Source organism: Chaetomium globosum, genomic scaffold, assembly GCF_000143365.1.
Source record: "Chaetomium globosum CBS 148.51 scaffold_1 genomic scaffold, whole genome shotgun sequence".
NCBI lineage: Eukaryota > Fungi > Ascomycota > Sordariomycetes > Sordariales > Chaetomiaceae > Chaetomium > Chaetomium globosum.
The window spans coordinates 2,230,882-2,246,793 of record NT_165976.1 but is presented as its reverse complement, the minus strand read 5'-3'; the positions used below and the strand labels follow the sequence as shown (position 1 = coordinate 2,246,793).

General features: G+C 56.7%; 4 protein-coding genes across 4 annotated transcripts; 2 read left to right on the top strand and 2 right to left on the bottom strand.

Annotated features, from left to right (window-relative positions):
* Nucleotides 1–1,056: 1,056 nt before the first annotated feature.
* On the bottom strand, nucleotides 1,057–2,189 carry CHGG_00737 (uncharacterized protein; the record flags this gene model as incomplete). Its single annotated transcript, XM_001219957.1, has 2 exons — nucleotides 1,057–1,304; nucleotides 1,421–2,189. 2 exons carry the CDS (start codon nucleotides 2,187–2,189, stop codon nucleotides 1,057–1,059), a joined length of 1,017 nt encoding a protein of 338 aa, XP_001219958.1.
* Nucleotides 2,190–6,960: 4,771 nt separating this feature from the next.
* On the top strand, nucleotides 6,961–8,590 carry CHGG_00736 (uncharacterized protein; the record flags this gene model as incomplete). Its single annotated transcript, XM_001219956.1, has 2 exons — nucleotides 6,961–7,274; nucleotides 7,342–8,590. The coding sequence occupies 2 exons, from the start codon at nucleotides 6,961–6,963 to the stop codon at nucleotides 8,588–8,590; spliced, it is 1,563 nt and encodes a 520-aa protein (XP_001219957.1).
* A 1,273-nt stretch (nucleotides 8,591–9,863) lies between these two features.
* CHGG_00735 (uncharacterized protein) lies at nucleotides 9,864–13,085 on the bottom strand (the record flags this gene model as incomplete). Its single annotated transcript, XM_001219955.1, has 1 exon — nucleotides 9,864–13,085. The coding sequence occupies one exon, from the start codon at nucleotides 13,083–13,085 to the stop codon at nucleotides 9,864–9,866; it is 3,222 nt and encodes a 1,073-aa protein (XP_001219956.1).
* Nucleotides 13,086–14,796: 1,711 nt separating this feature from the next.
* CHGG_00734 (uncharacterized protein) lies at nucleotides 14,797–15,705 on the top strand (the record flags this gene model as incomplete). The annotated part of the gene is made up of 4 exons (XM_001219954.1): nucleotides 14,797–14,809; nucleotides 14,969–15,059; nucleotides 15,123–15,593; nucleotides 15,678–15,705. 4 exons carry the CDS (start codon nucleotides 14,797–14,799, stop codon nucleotides 15,703–15,705), a joined length of 603 nt encoding a protein of 200 aa, XP_001219955.1.
* Nucleotides 15,706–15,912: the final 207 nt, after the last annotated feature.

The following is a 15,912-nucleotide window of genomic DNA, read 5'->3' as shown; positions in this document are numbered from 1 at the left end:
GTCTAACTTCTATCTTTCGTTTTTTGATCTTAGGCTGTTTGACTTGGGGGCAGTTTTATGCGGTCCTGGTTGATGATTTTTCTGTTTCTGCCAGTATGGCGAGTACACTAGCACAGGAGAGATTTCTCGGTGGGTATGTTATCCATGCATCCAGATAAGTCTTTCTTACAGGCCACCGACCCCAACAAAGGGGATAGATGAGGATAGCCTCCGGCCCCGCGCGTTGGTGACGTAGAAATAACGCCAACTGCATGGGGAAGAAAATCCCCTGACTCGTGCTCATCCTCGTAAACAATCGATAAAAAGCTCTCCCTGCCCTTACAATCCCTTCCGCCGCAACACCCACCTCAGCTACCCAATATTTACTTCTTCCTGCCCGTGTGTTTCCATAACCATGCATTGGTGGGGGGGAGGGGGGGTTGGCGTCGGAGAGGGAGGTTGCGGAGTGGGTGAGGAGGTATAGGGAGGTGAGGAAGTTGTATTATTTGAGGTGGGAGAGGAGGGAGAGGTGGGATGAGGGGAGGGTTGGGGGGTGGAGGTGAGGAACGGGTGGATAAACGGTGGGTTTTGGACTGGATTAGGTCGGGAGATAAGGGGAGGGTTTTGTTTGTTGGGCTGGTGGTGTCGGGCTGGGTTGTGGGTGAGAGAAAGGGACTGTAACTAGGTACCTAGCCAGATGGGAGGTTGGTGGTGTGATATATCATGTGGGAATGGCAATGAAGTGACGGTATGTTGGATGTTGGGGAGGCAACACCCTGCAAGACAAGTCTTGGGTGCAAGTTTAGACCAGTGAATGTGAGTACTAACAATTCACATTTATTATGTGGTGCCCACCGTTGTATGTATATCAAAGAGAATACAGTCAAGGTTGCTCGCCCCCGTCCCCTAGCCGAGGGTGCCGCGCGCACCTCGGGCTCTCCATCCATTAGCCCCCTCAAATCTTCAAAACCCCTTCATCATAGCCAGCTCGCGCGGCACCTGTATTCTAAGGAATATGTGGGTGGGCCCAGGCGCCGGTGACAGCCCCCAGTAACCACGGGTATACATTATCCGCATCTATAGGATACTAAACGGGCTGCGCTTCATCTCCGGGCTACGCGGGCTCATTGGGAGGGCGAATAGGTCCTCCTCCGTTGCGTCATCCCCCCCTCCAACCTTGCCCACCGCGGCGGCTGGTGTTGCCCCGCCCCCTACAATAGCATCTAGCGAAGCGACGCCCCCGCCGCTTGAACCTGGTGCTGCGGCCGACGGAGCGACCGACGTGATCAGATGCTGCACTCGTGGCGCCTCGGCGCTCTTCGCCGCTATTGGGGCAGTTAGTGACAGGCTCGCGCCGTCCTCTCCACTTCTCACATGTGTCTCACTCCAACCCCTTCTAAACCGGTGCAACGAGGATAAGGAGATGTAGCACGCAACATACCTTGACTAGCAGCGGCTAGTTCTGCGGGGCTGGTCGCGAGCTTCAGCCCCCTGAGCTTCTCGCCTAGTCTCCCACCCAACGGACTCCTTGGGCTTGCCGGGCCGGCCGAGCTCTGCGGGATATGGAGCTTTGTCGGCTGGGGCAGGGCCGGGTGGGGGGCAAGGCCGAAGTGGTCGACGATCCACTGCCGCTCCTGCATGGCCATCTCGAGCCCCACACTCTCGCCGTTGGCTTTCATCTCGGCCGTGATCTCGGCCTGCAGCTCGGCCAGGCGCCGCTTGGCCCATATCGTGTGGAGCACGCCGCGCAGGCCGGCGTCCTGTTTGCTCGTCAGCCCGGCGGGGAAGATGGCGGGCATGGGTGTCGTCCTGAGGATGTCGCCGGTCCCGTCCTTGGCTCCGCGGCTCGCGCCCCGGCGTGTGATGTCGATAAGTGATGGGACGGGAGACCCCGGTGGGAGAAGGAAGTACACGCGGTGTATGTTGTCGTCGATTTCGGAGCCGGCATCCCAGACCGGGAGGACTGCCCCCTTGCCTTCCCACGATACCTCCCAGTCGTTCCTCCCGCTCCCCGTCCCGGAAGCGTCCCCATGCCCCGGACCCGGATCGTCCCATTCGACCATGAGGATCTTGGTGCCCTCATTGCGCTTGTCGGTCTCGAACTCAAAGCGCGAGCGGGCGATGCTCGAGGATGGCGAGGTTGGTGTTTCGACCACGTCCAGAGGCTCGGACGGCTCAGGCGCAGGAGACTGCTTGCCTGTGATTGCCATGGCTTGCCAGGGCGAGGGTCAGTAGACCCAAGTGCTGAAGTGGCGGCGCCAGGGAAGGGGGGAAACGGGTTGGGTGGCTAGACCTAGTGGATGGTCCAGCTGTGTTCGCACTGGGGGATTGGTCGTGTGTGAGTGTATAATGGTAGTGTCGATGTGACGGCTATGAGTCAGTATTGGAGAATGTGATGTACTTCGTAGTGGCCAGGTAGTTTGCCCTCCTGCTACCCTTCCCGTTTGATCTTACTGGGACGGGTGGTGAAACCAGTTTGAAAGCAGGGAAGCCCGAGGGTTCGGTCGGTTGAAACACGACCGAGCGGGCAGAGAGCCAAACCAACTAGCTAGTCGTCGCGCCGAGTGAGAGGAACAAAGCCACCTAGGCATGCAGCCTTGTAGCCAGCCGCAGACAAGGTAATGCTCTGCGAGGGGTGACAGTCGCCGAGGAAGTGGACGCCCGGGTGTAGGCTAATATGAAACACAGGCCTGTCCCGCTGCGAGGGACATTGAGACCCCGGTACTTTGACTGGGGAAAGGACCGACCCGGGGGAGCAACAGTCTGGGAGATAACAGCCCTTGGATGGGCTTCAAGACGACAATAATTGAGATGGGCGACGCGGAAGCGGGGGAGGCACAAAAGTATTTTCAGAAAGGGAAGAGCCAGACCCTAGGGCTCAAGAGACAATGACCACGTTCTGGAAATTAAGAACGCATCCCATTTACCAGGTTGTTGAACAAGATGAGAGCGAACTTGAAGCAGTGAATAATAACATAGTAGGGAGTTAGGTAGGATGTTAGAGAGAGAAAGGGCTAAACAACCCCGCGATGATGATCGCACTTCTTCCGGGTTCTTTTTGCTCACAAACAAACCGCGGGGACCCTGGGCGCGGCGACTCCTGGGACTTGCCCGAACGTTGCCATCCGATCCGGGAGGGTGGACCAGCCCGGAAAGCATGCGGTTTGACGCCTGTGACTGGCGCATGGGAGTAACTAAGGGGACAAAGCTTACGACGGGCGGTATGAACAATGCGAGAGGGGAGCAAGGGCACCACCGAGGGCACGAAACGATTGGGAGCCCTCGATTCGGTTCCATGTCTTGGCTGCCGACCTCGCCTGCGCCCCGACTCGATCGGCGACCTGGATGCAACGCAATAATGAGTTAAGTGAGCCTGGCATTTCCAGCCGCGATTAGAGGGCATTATAGTTATTTTTGTGGAGGTAGGTAACTAACTACCTGCATGCAGATGGTTAGAATTAGCGAGCGACCATCCATCGAGACGTTGCACGATTGTAGTGTTGGTGAGTTGGATGTCCGGAGATGGACGTCATGTTATCGCTTCGATCTCAAATTCCTTCTCTCTGCCTTGTGAGTGGGGGAAACGTGACGAGGGGCGCTCCACATGCACGAACGCCTTCAATGCTGTTGCCAAAAATAGGGTTTTATGAGGTCGAAAGCAGATGCTTGGCACCTGGGCGTTTCGGCATCCATCGGGTTGGATGATGCAAAATTCCAACTCGATATCGATAACGCTGGAATGCCAGTATTGCATTGCACGGCGCGTTTGAGAGTCTTTTCTCAGACACAGAGCCCGAACATGCGCCCTGGATTCTCTGGCGGCATGGTTGTGACTTGACATCCGCTTTCGTCCAATTTTGGCCATGGGTCGCGATTCTCTTGTGGACGATCATGTCAGCGGCTGTCAGTCGCGTTCTTCCGGGCTGGTTCATTGCTTGCCTGGCCCATCTCCTCATTTCATGAGACTACCACCCATGGTAACCATATTCAGCGATTGAATCTTGCGTAGATCGGGGCTAACGAAAGCGGAAAGACTAGGTAATGATTGAGCGGATACCAGCTTGGTTGCTGTAGGTTGTCCTGTGGGTAACGGCATATCTTTCGGATGGACCGGTAAAAACACCAAGAACGGCAGCCAGGGTCACTGGTCAACACATTTCGAGATCAGGCCGCTTCCGATAGCAAGGTATGCTTGATTCGTTCGGCGTCTCCCCGCCCGCCATGCTGATCCTCCCCGGGATCTGCACGGCGATACATCGGCTGGATCGGTGGAGAGAACGCGGGAGCGCCAGGGAGCACGGCAAGAATAACGATTGCGGGGGCCCGACCCGAGGAGGGGGGCGGTTTTTGAACAACTCCACGACCGAGAGGCGGCCGAGCCCGTGATTTCGGGACCCGGCGGGAGTGACTGATCTCCACGGCGTGCCTCACGGACCGGTGGTCGGCCCCGCCCAATCACCAAAACCAGGTCCCCAAAACGGCCTGAAGGGAACAAAGAACGGCCGGAGAAGGGCCGCAAGAAGCCCAATTCCCAGCACGCGGCTAAATTGCACCGAGCAAAACGGTCCCGCCACGAAGGACCCCCCCTCGAGAGCGGCCCGAGGCACAAGGAAGCTTGTGCCCTCGTGGGCTTGACTATCCGTCATGAGATTCGAGAACTTCGTCCTCGGACCGAAAACATCATCGACATAAATGCCTCTCACATCCCCTGGTAACTGAGAAGCGCCCAGCGGCGAATTTGTGCGCTATTTTAGAACTGGGCTTCTCGGCGAGCAACCCGCCCCTTTAAGGATGGAGGGACGGGACTATTTCATGGTCCTGGGTTAATATACCAACTGCCGAGAAGAGCCAGCCCTTCTCCTCACGAGAACGGTCCAGTTTCGGCTCGGTTGCGTCTTCTCTCGCTTGATCCCGCCATCCAGAGAGATAACATGACTCGAAGGCACCCCCAGAGCAAGGCGTGAGCATCACCAAGCGCCATGAAACAGAGAGGGAAAGATCGGCGGCCACGAAACCAACAAAAATGCTCACCGCGCTGATTGGCACCCGCACTGACTGGCTGTTGGAATGTCAAGGGAAGACCAAAAAAAGCCGAAGGGCTTGGGAGGGGAAAGACATTAGTCACTGGAGCAGTTCGAGATCTGAATTCAAAAATCGGATGAAGAGTGCTCAGCCTTGTTTTTCAATGTTAGCAAGGTGATAAGAATGGCCACACCATACACCATGGTCGTCCGTGCAGCTCTGAGGCCAATACTCGATAAGCTGCGTTTGTCCCTATTCAAAGCTGATCCTGTTATGGCGCTGGTGCTGGGTACCTTAGGCGTCGGCGGCTCACTTTACCACTGTTGTGTCACCCCACGGAAGGGACCGTCGTCGTGGTTTGGAAAACGGATCTTTCCCCTGCTGAAGGACGGACGGTGAAATGCACCCAACGCTCGGTGATTTTAACATTCTTCCATTGGCTGCGGCTAAATTACGACGTGCCCATGAAGCTGCAGCCAAGACAACTGGCACGGGGTTGTGCAACTCGGGAACGATCCGTAGTGTTAGGGCGATTCGTTGTTTCTGGTCCCGATAGCGTAGCTCAGCACGGTTTACTTTGACCGAAGAAAGCCCGATCTATCAATCTCCAACATGTATTTCGTACCCCCGATATGCTCGGCAGCCCGCACTCTCCCCCAGCCGGAAAACAAGCACTGAACAGGCCCGATTGGGACACGCTCATTGAAACGGGAGCAGTCGCTCAGGGTCCTGAGTGACATTCCCCGTCTCGCATATGCGGGAGGGAGTGATAGTAGGATACCAGGTGTCCTCCGCAATTTACCCCACAAACGCTAGGTACTCCACTCGCACGCCGTGACCCGCCTTGCCGTACTTGCTCCAGGTGTGTGCTCCCATTTCGCCTGGGCTGTGGCCCAGCTCCAGCGTCTCTCCACTATTACGCCGGCCAAACCGCCGTGGCCCATCATGGATGCGCCATCCCGTCAGTCGCCCGTCGAGCCCGTCGCCTTTCAAGCTGCCAGTGGGAGAGAGAAGTGCCAAACCTTCACCACTCACGTTCCCCCGACCGGCCCCATTGCGGTCATCCAGCGCGGTTCTAGAGCCGTTTATCACTTTCTCCCGGCGCACCACTGGCTGGATTTGGGGGTCATTCTTCAAGGTTTCTGTCGAATTCGGCCCTTGCCGGGCGTGTCCACTCTCGTCTCTCTTCTCCTCGTGTGCTCCCTGTCCGCACCCCCCACCCTTCCAAAACAGGGCCAGCGATCAGTTCTCCGTACAGTCCCCGTCCTGGTTTCCTGTCTGTCGTTGCCGACTTCTCGACAGGTCCCTTCTTCCGACATCGTGCATTCGTAGCATCGATCGATCCCAAAGGCGCCGCTTCTGTGATTCTCGAATTCGTGCCCCGACGGCGCCGCCACCGATTGAATTTGCCTTTCTCTCGACGACAACTATCCACCCTCGTTCAATCATCCCATCCCGCCCGAGTTGCCCGCCCGCGCACGACTCGCGGAACCCGCTCATCGTCCCACACCCACTTCAGTCACTCGTTGTCCCCGCGCCTTTTTGACGAGAATTTCCCTCGACCATTTCCTTTGCACCAAGGCCGACGAGAGGAGATACTCGCGCGCCATCTTTCGCCGCCGTTCTCTTTTCCGCGAGCCCTTCTGAGAACTTCGCGGTCGATCAAGTCGGCAGCCCGAGCACCGCTTGCCTCCCCTCCCGACCTTCCGCAATCGCCGCCCGAACGAGTTCCCCGGATCTGTTCCGGCCGACATCACCCGCGAAGACAGATGCTCCCACCATGATCGAGCCGCGACTATTTTCTGCTGCGAATAGTTCGACTCAGTCTTTCTCGGCGACTCACTTCCGGTAAAGCTGGGCGAGGCCCGTTGCGCACCCTTGCATGCGCATTGTACTCGATTGAGGTGCTTGTCTTGTCCCTGGCTCACCGGCTATCTAGCCGGTTCCCAGCCAGCAAAGATGGAGCCTGCACACATTACTGAATTCGGGTCCGACCGGTACCTGGAGAAGTTCCACCAGTCGCAGGCAAATCCCGCCGCGCCAACAGCTCCCGCGGCTGGACTCCCACAATCACAGTTCATATTACCCCTTCGGGGAGCAGTACCGTCCGAAGTAGAGGGGCCAGCAAACAAATCTGGGGATCAAAAGAAGAAGGCATTCGGGTTTCTCAGGTCCAAGTTTCACAGCAAGAATTCCCCGGCGGCAACCGCGAGCAATACCGAGCTCCAGGAGCAACGGCCCTCGTCGATACATTCCACGAGCGCCCGGAAAACGTAAGTCGCAAAGCCATTGAATATCCCCTCCCGTCCGCTGTGACTAACGAACGCTATCATCCCGTAGCGCCGCTTTCGATCAGCTCTTTGTTGCCCTTCCGAATGAACTACAAATCGAGATCATTGCGTCGCTCCCGCTCTCCGACGTGTTGAATTTACGGCTGGCATCCAGATCCCTACACGCCCTTGTGTCGCTGAACGAGACGCCCATCACCCGCTATCATCTCGACCACCATGTGCCCGCATACGCCAAGCGCCTTTACCCGGCACCCGAGGGCGTGCCCCTGAATTTCCATTATCTATGCGGTATCTGGCATCGGTTACACGTCGCCGCGAAGTTGTCGTATTTGATATGCGAGTGGGTGTCTAAAGAGATGTTCTTCAGGAATACGGAGGAGAAGAAGCGGGAATTCGCACCACAAAGGGAACGAATGCGACGGCGTTTGATACCGATGGTCTTCACCACCTTCCACTTCTTCGAAACGTACCGGAAATTGCACCTCAAATACATCGCCGAGCACGGTTACGGGCTGCACCAAACCCCCTACACAGTCAACCCCGTCGAGACCGAAATTCTCAACATGTACGATGACCGAACGCTGTACCAAGTCCACGAAATCTTTCCCCTGATAATGGCATCTTTCGACAGACGTCTTCGGCCGCCTTCGTATGTCGGCCGGGTGGAGCGATCCTTGAGGGGATACCTCAGAGACAAACCTCCAGAGGAGGTACATGTCGCGATTCTTTGTCTTGGTGGTCTCCGGGAAGTGGAAAAGATCTGGGAGGTCAAAACATACAACGCGCGCCGCGCCGCCGTCGATGCTTGGTATGCGTCCATCGCCAAGGAGCCTGCCGAACCACCAGAAGGGAAGAAGCGCCGGGGGATGCTGGGCCTGAAGCGGAAAAAGTCATCGCTCACCTTGACCAAAACAAACTCGAATGACGCTGCACCGTCATCTCGGAATTCGGGCACCTCGAGCGTTGCCGAAGGCAAACGACCGGAGAGCTTGGTGTTCTGCACCAGCTTAGCCGCCGGCATGCCTATGGGGAACTTGAGCAAGGACGAGTACAAGTCGCTCCTGTCCGATCTGCCCGGGCTCCGGAAGATTTGGTCGGAAACAGCCGAGGCAATGATCTTGGACCGCAAGATTGTCCAACGACCGAGCGATATCCGCCGCAATGCTCAAATATTTACCGACTTGATCAGCGAGAACATCGCTGAGGACGAGGACCAGTGGCTTTACGGCACTACCGCATCCGAGTCGGTACGACCGAACCTCGACGCGATCGAGGAAGAGCCCATGGGATGCCCCTAACCTCTCGTCACACACAACCATACTTCTACACACACTTTTATTAGCCCTCTACTGGGCTGGGCGGCACGTTCGAGGGTCGTGTCCCACCCACCTTTTTTCCATCGACAAACTGTCGACCACCATCTTTACCGAATCCTAGGCTGTCACGAAGATACGACAGCCGACCGGCATCAAATCCCTTCTTTACTATGTCGAGTTTCAATTTTTCTGGGAAACAAAAGGCATTTACAGGCGTTCGGGCTTTCTATCTTGTTATTGTTTCCGAGATGTGCGGATATCTCGGATCAGAGATCAGCATGGCAAGCCAGGTGTATATTGGGTTACCGTTTCCTTTTCCTTCGCTGTATTCTGTCAGGCCACCCAGCCGGGGGTGTACGCCTTGTCTTTGCTTGTGTTTCATAGCGAATGTATTCATAGGTCAGATGCCTATCATTGTTATCTTTTTTTTCGCCATGCAACTGGGCGGGGTTGACGCATGGCATGCCTGCGGTGGGAGAGAGAGTCATTCATGATACCCGGTCTAGGGTCGATGGAGCGACCACAGAGGGGGAACAGCTTCTCGGTCATGGGTGGGGAGGTTAGTTGGAGATCCATGATAAAGAGTAGCATCTGAATCGACTGGTTTCCTTGCACCTTTGTTGGAAGTAGTAGTCGTTGTCCTGATATCACATCATGCATGAGCCTCGCAACTTCTTGGATGTGCTGTTGTAATCTCTCCGAACGTGGCGCCGTTTCTGTTCATCATCCTCAATGTACATAAGTTCCAAGCATTTATTCATTCATGGGTACCGGCCGCTCTCACTGGCTGGCTCCCTGGACAAAGTTATACGCCAACATGCTGCCACACTCCTGGTTCGCCACACCGAGTACGAATATTGTCAATGATTCATCAGATAACCTCCGTCAGTTACGTTTTCCCTAACCGCCAGCCTTCCGTCCAAACAGAAGACCGCGGCGGGGGAACACATACAAGACACAACCAAAAAAGGCAGACCTTAATCCAAGAATTGGATAAGAAAAGCACAAGGTATTGGAAACATGACCTCAGGTCCAATGCAGCCACGCAGCCCTTCCCCCACCATGAATGATCCTTAACCCCATCCCCAACCCACACCCCCCCAAAGCTCCAAATGTTTTTATACCAGAAATGCCCAAGGTAAACTTTTTTAACAATGAATCTGTGATTATGAGAGAAAAGACGCCGCCAACCTTCTCCCAACCACCCAACCACTCACCCAAACACGGCCTTATAACCCATCCGCCCCCCTCCCCATCACCGCCTCCCCACGCCATAATACCGCTCCCCACCGCTCCCCCCCAACCCAGCCGCATCAAACGTAGCCAGCCCCGTCGACGCAAACGCCGCCGCCGCAGCCGCCGCCGCCGCGGCGCCATTATTAGAGGCGGGCCCTCGTACACCACCACCACCACCACCGCCACCACCACCGCCGCCACCACCGGCATTGATGCCGTAGCCGGCACCGCCCAGCGCAGCCATCGCGCCCGGCTGGCCGGCCGTCGTGTCCAGGTGGCTGGCGTCGAACAGGTTCCAGTCGGCAGTAGCAGCTGCTGCCGCGTTCCCGGAGAAGGACTGCACGTTGGCGAGGCTCTGCATGCTCTGCGATGTGGGCTGCTGCGTTGTGCTGGCGGAGCGTTGTTGCTGCTGTTGCTGCTGTTGCTGCTGCTGCAGGCCGGTGTTGGGGGTGGTGAAGGATGGGGAGTGTTGTGGCAGGCCGTTGTGGGTGTTGGTGGAACGGAAGGTGGCAGTGGTGGTGGGCTGGTTGCTTCGTTGGGTGTATGAAGGATTGTTCAGAGCCGTAGCCGAGTTGCGGTAGCCGCTATCGGAGGCGCTGAAATCGTTGCTGGCTGGGGCGCTGAATTGCGGTTGGTGAGTGGTATACGAAGTTGTGGCTGCTGAAGAAGTGGCCGCCAGTTGCTGCTGGTGGTAGCGTTGTTGTGAGGCTAGACTTTTACGATATTGCTGGTCCGAATATGGCTGCTGCTGGTCCGTACCATACTGCTGCTGCGACGTGCTTGCCGAATACTGTTGGGCCGAAGCAACTTGGGTGCTTCGATGATGTTGTTGTTGTCCTCCTGAAAACTGGTGCTGCTGCTGCTGCTGGGGCTGTTGTGGTAAATGGTCCGCTTGCGCAGAGGTGTGATTTTGTTGTTGCTGTTGCTGTTGCTGTTGCTGCCTCTGTTGCTGAAATTGTGAGCCCGAAGTGCGATATTGGCTATAGTGTGATTGAGAGGTTCTCGCTTGCTGTTGTGTGATGGGTGGGCTCTTCACGGTTTGCGGTTTGGGTGCTTGCGGTTGCGGATTTGGGGACCGACCCTGACCGACAGAATCAGCACGCGGGTGCTGCTGCTGGTGCTGTTGGTGCGAGAATTTTCGTGGATGTTGTTGTGATAACCGGTTGGCCATCACTGCCGCCGAGTTTGCGGCGCTTTGTGAGGTCAGTGTCCGCGGCTCGGTCTCGGCCTGTTGGTCGAACTGAGCAAGCTGTACCTCGAAGTTCTCTATTGCAGGCGACTGCACCACAAACCGAGACTGGTGGGGCTGAAGCAGTGACGGCACGGGTTGCTCTATAGTTGTAGCTGCAGCAACCAATTCTGGTTCAGGCTCCTGAGTTACGACAGCCCGGGGAGCCGGCCCTGGCTTAGCACTCGAACTCTCAGAGATAGGCGCTTCTCCGGTCACCTCATTTGCCTTCCTCGCCGATTGCCGAGATTCCTTGCCCTTTCTTTGCCGTTTGGGCGATGGTTGGGGCGCAGTGGTCGGAAATGGTGGCCCTGACGTGTTCGGCACGGTGGGCAACCCTTGATTGTTCATCTCCGCCAAGGGCGCTGGACCGCTCCCGCCGTCTTCTACAGTGGGCCGGGGCATCTCGGCATTTCCGTCTGCTTTCCTTTTCCGCTTCTGGCTTGAGTTTTTGGACGGCTTGCTTTGAACTGGGGTGGCAGTGGGAGGCGTGGGGAGCGCCGAAGTCTGGGCCTGCGGGAACTGGGTAGTCTGCGGCGCCTGATAGCTCGGTGCATGCATTTGCGCGGGGGGTACAGGATTAGTTGATTCAATACCGGTGCCTTGTTGTGGCTCTGGTGCTGCCGGGACCTGCTCGTTTTGCCCCTGGCCCTGTTGCTTTTGTCCTATACCTTTTGCTCGCCCATTCTTCTTTTTTGTAGGCGCCGGCAATACCGAGTTCACCGCTGTGAAGGATTGTGGCCCCGCTGGACCCGGCGTTGTCTGTGGTGTTTGATTTGCCTGAGGCGCCTGAAAGACTTGCGAGGAATATTCAGGGCCCTGAGAAGGCTGGGCGCCCGCCTGAGATGTTGTTCCGGGAGTTTGCGCGGAGGTGACAACTGGGTGTTTAGGTCGGTTCCTCGAGCCCTTTGGGCGGCCCCTCTTCTTCGTGCCGGGAGTGCTGGTGGTTGCCACGCCGTTAGCGGCGGGTGCCTCTGGTAATGCTGTTCTGGCGGCACCGGGCGCTTGATTAGGCGTGACAGGCCCTGCGTTGGGATGGGAAGTCCCTAGCTGTGGTTGGGGGCTTGCGGCTTGCGCGAGGAGCATCACATTCGCATCGACATCGTCGGCATCTTCTGCGCCACTCTCGTCAACGTCCACCCAGCTCTCATCTGCAAGACCGGACGAGTGGCCTCGATCGGCGGATGCAGAGGGCTTATTGGGGCCCTTCTTGACTCCCTTGTCTTTCCGCGCTTTGGTGGCTTTGCTGCCCTTCGGTCGGCCTCGCTTGCGCTTCAATGGCTGAGGATGGTCAAGCTGACGGGTGTGGTCCAACGGCTGGGGCGCCGTGTTCCCACCCAGTCGAGGGAATATCTCTGAAACCCAGCCAACGAAAAGACTACCCGGCCCATTTGCCTCTGCGCTCTCTGGAAAGCCGCCGGCTGCGGGTGGCGGTGCTCCGGGGATCCCTCCAAAGAAAGCGAGTGCTTTACATATCTGGTCCACGACGAGCACCGGATGTAAACTCCGTAAGAGAGTCAGCAAGCGTGCCTGCTCCGACTTGGTCTCCTCGGGACCTAAGGGTGCGTGGCGTTGAGCTGGGACAGGGGGGAGCGCCGGTGTTGACGTTGGAATGAACGGCTTGGCTACAAGCTCGTCCGGAAGATGTACGAACCGGCTTCGTCGTAACGAGACATAGCCGTTCTCGAAGGCGCGCTTAGCGGCCAGTTCGGTGCTCTCGCTGGTTCGCTTCGCCTCGGCATCGCGATCCGTGGCCTCGGTCCTCCCTGAAACCTCTATTTGCATGACGCCAAAGTTGCCCTTGGACCCATCGGTCTTCCCCTTAAGTTTACTAGGCACAGGGTTGCGAATCCGGCCATCTCGGTGGACCCCATTCAAAGCGTCCTGCAGATTCGGTTCGGAGGAGGGGGAGATGCTGGTACCGACAGCGATACCTGATGCGGCTGCTGATGTCGACATGCCGCTCGGGGTGGGCACGGCCGTCTGGCCGGGTTGCGAGGAAACAGGCGGCATGGGTGTCGCTCTCAAGACAGTTGTAGAGCGGTCTGTTGTAGGGGGTACTGTGTAGCAGTGCCGAGGTTAGCGATTAGTGGCAAGGCACAGGGGAGACGGGCGTCGTGTCGCGGCTTACTTGGCGGCGTTGCCATTGAACATGCTCGACGCGTTGTCGCCGGTAAGTAATGCTGGTGGGGTATGACGCCGTTCGAAAGAGCCAAGTCGTGGACCGATTGCTGCGTCGCGGCAGGCTTGCAATCATGGCGCAAACCGCATGTTCGATGGGCGTCAACAGCGAGTTTGGCAGAGCGCAAGCTGCCGACCGCGAGATACCTATCCGGCCTGATGGACAAAAACGGAGGAAAGAGATATCGCGCCCGACTCCACTTGGCAAAGCGGCGTGACGCCGCGGCAGGGACGTTTAGACCACGGGAAGGATTCTTCAATGGCGGCGACGGCAATAAGCAACCGGCTCGCCGCAGGTATTAGTTCTATTAGTGTCGATACCCCCACAATCAAAAACTGTGTCCTGTCTGGAACGGCCGGGGCGACGAGGCAGGTGGTGTTCTGGCTGTTCCTGTGCAACAAATCTGCGGGTCGCTCACAAGGCACGGCGGGGAGAGGAGGCGGTGACACAGTCGCGTGCGGAATTGGTCTAGGAGTCTCGAGCTTGGTCGAACGAGAAAAATAATAACTGATATCTCGAATTGCAACAGGGCAGTAAGTAACTAAGGTATTATCGCTCAGCTATGCTGTTGAAACTCCGCAGAATGGTTATCGTGGGTTGAGATTAACCAGTCGGGTCGGCCATTTGTTGGCGCATGTTGGCGCATCCCGTTGGCGCTGGATTGTCAGAGAGCTGCGGCGAGGTACTCGACCCACCGAGGAAGGACAGGTACCGGACATTACAGCTCGGGAGAAGCTGAAGAGCTGAATACAAAGCCGATCAGGCGCGTAATGTAAGTTACATACCGGATTCCGGAATTTCGGTACGGTATGTACATGATGTATTGCATGTATTGCATATATTGCGTGTCATTCCTTCGACCCCAGTTCGTTTCCTTGGTTGAAGCTCAGGCGGCCCCACCCATGTCGCATCTCAACACCAACAGCTACCGGCGGCTTCCCCTTGTCATCACAACCGTACGCAGCTCATTGTCCGCCATATTCTGTCCTTTTGAGCCGTCTTGAAGATCACTTTCGGTGGTGAAGCCGTCTCCATTTTGCACTTCGACGGAGTAGTTAGCGGATCCGAATACCAACACAACCCACGACGACAACAACCCCTCCTACCTAGGTACCTTCCAGTCTGATACTGCACCACCAGCCACGGGTTGTCCACCATAGGACGAACGCAGCCGTACTAACAGCACTTCCGCCCGACTACAGACGATCCATTCTTAGAGCGCAACAAACCTCAAGTGCCGCCGACCTAGAGCCCCGCCAAGAACCAACCATGCAGCCGACGCAATACCTCCTCGTCTCCCTACCTCTCAGAATATTCGATGATGATCCCCTAACGGCATTGGCCGCCACTGTCGGGCGAGACAATGGCGAGACCTTACCGTTCACGATACCATCATTCAAGATTGGCACCCTCGATGCTCTAGTGCAACACGCAGATGACCTCGCGAAGCTCAATGCCGCGTGCGAAGCTGCGGTCGGCAAGGTGGCAGATTCGCTGAAGGGGATTCTGAATGGTGACGAAGATAAAACGGCGGAACAGAAAATGGTCAACGACAGTGAGCATTGTGTTCCCAAAGCCCGTCATCCGGTCTTCGACCATGTCTGACAACTGCCCGCAGAACCCACGGATCATTACCTGCGCAATTTCCAGTGGGATAAAAGCAGATACCGGGCCGATCGACCATTGGGGGAACTGATTGGGAACTTACAAAAAGAGCTCCAAAATATCGACAATGATGTCAAAGCCAAGTTCAACCAGTACAACGGGATCAAGACCACACTGGCGGCGCTGCAGAGGAAGCAGACGTAAGTTCAGCGACAACCAGGTTCCATGAGTTTGGGCACAAGCGCTAATACTACATACAACAGAGGGAACCTGGCGACCAAATCACTGACGCCCATAGTCAACCCGAACCTACTAGTACAGGACTCAGAGTACCTGGAGACCCATCTCATCGTGGTACCAACAAACGCGCGCAAAGACTTTCTTCGCAGCTACGAGACCCTCGCTCCCATGGTAGTGCCACGATCGTCGGTCCAGGTGGCGCAGGACGACGAGTTCACGCTTTTCGCGGTAACCACTTTCAAGAAGACCAGCGCCGAGTTTTTACAAAAGTGCCGGGAGCAAAAGTGGACGCCTCGGCAATACAAGTACGTCGAGGGGGGCAAGGAGGAGGAGCAACGCGAACTCGACCGTATTGCCCGGGAGGAGAAGAAGGTCTGGGGCGAAGCGCTGAGGCTCGGCCGGACAGGCTGGAGCGAAACCGCCATGATCTTGACCCACGTCATGACGCTACGGGTGTTCGTCGAGACGGTCCTGAGATACGGCCTGCCGTTGGAGTTTGTTTGCGCGCTTGTCAAGGCAAGAGGAACCCAAGTCACATTTGATATATTCTGCATGCCATTGCTAACTCTGAGTAATAGACGACCCCGAAGCAAGCAAAGAAAGTGAAGACGGCGCTGGACTCGGCTTACTCATACCTCGGCGGAAATGCGTTTGGCAGGGACAAGCGGGGACGGGTCACCAAGGACGATGCATCGCTGACGTCCGAGATGGCTGCGGTCGGGTTGGGCGCCGCCGAGGGCAGCGAGTACACGGCATATGTGTACTATGAAATTGAATTTCCATAAATTGCCTGCCTGGCGCATATGGCAGCGT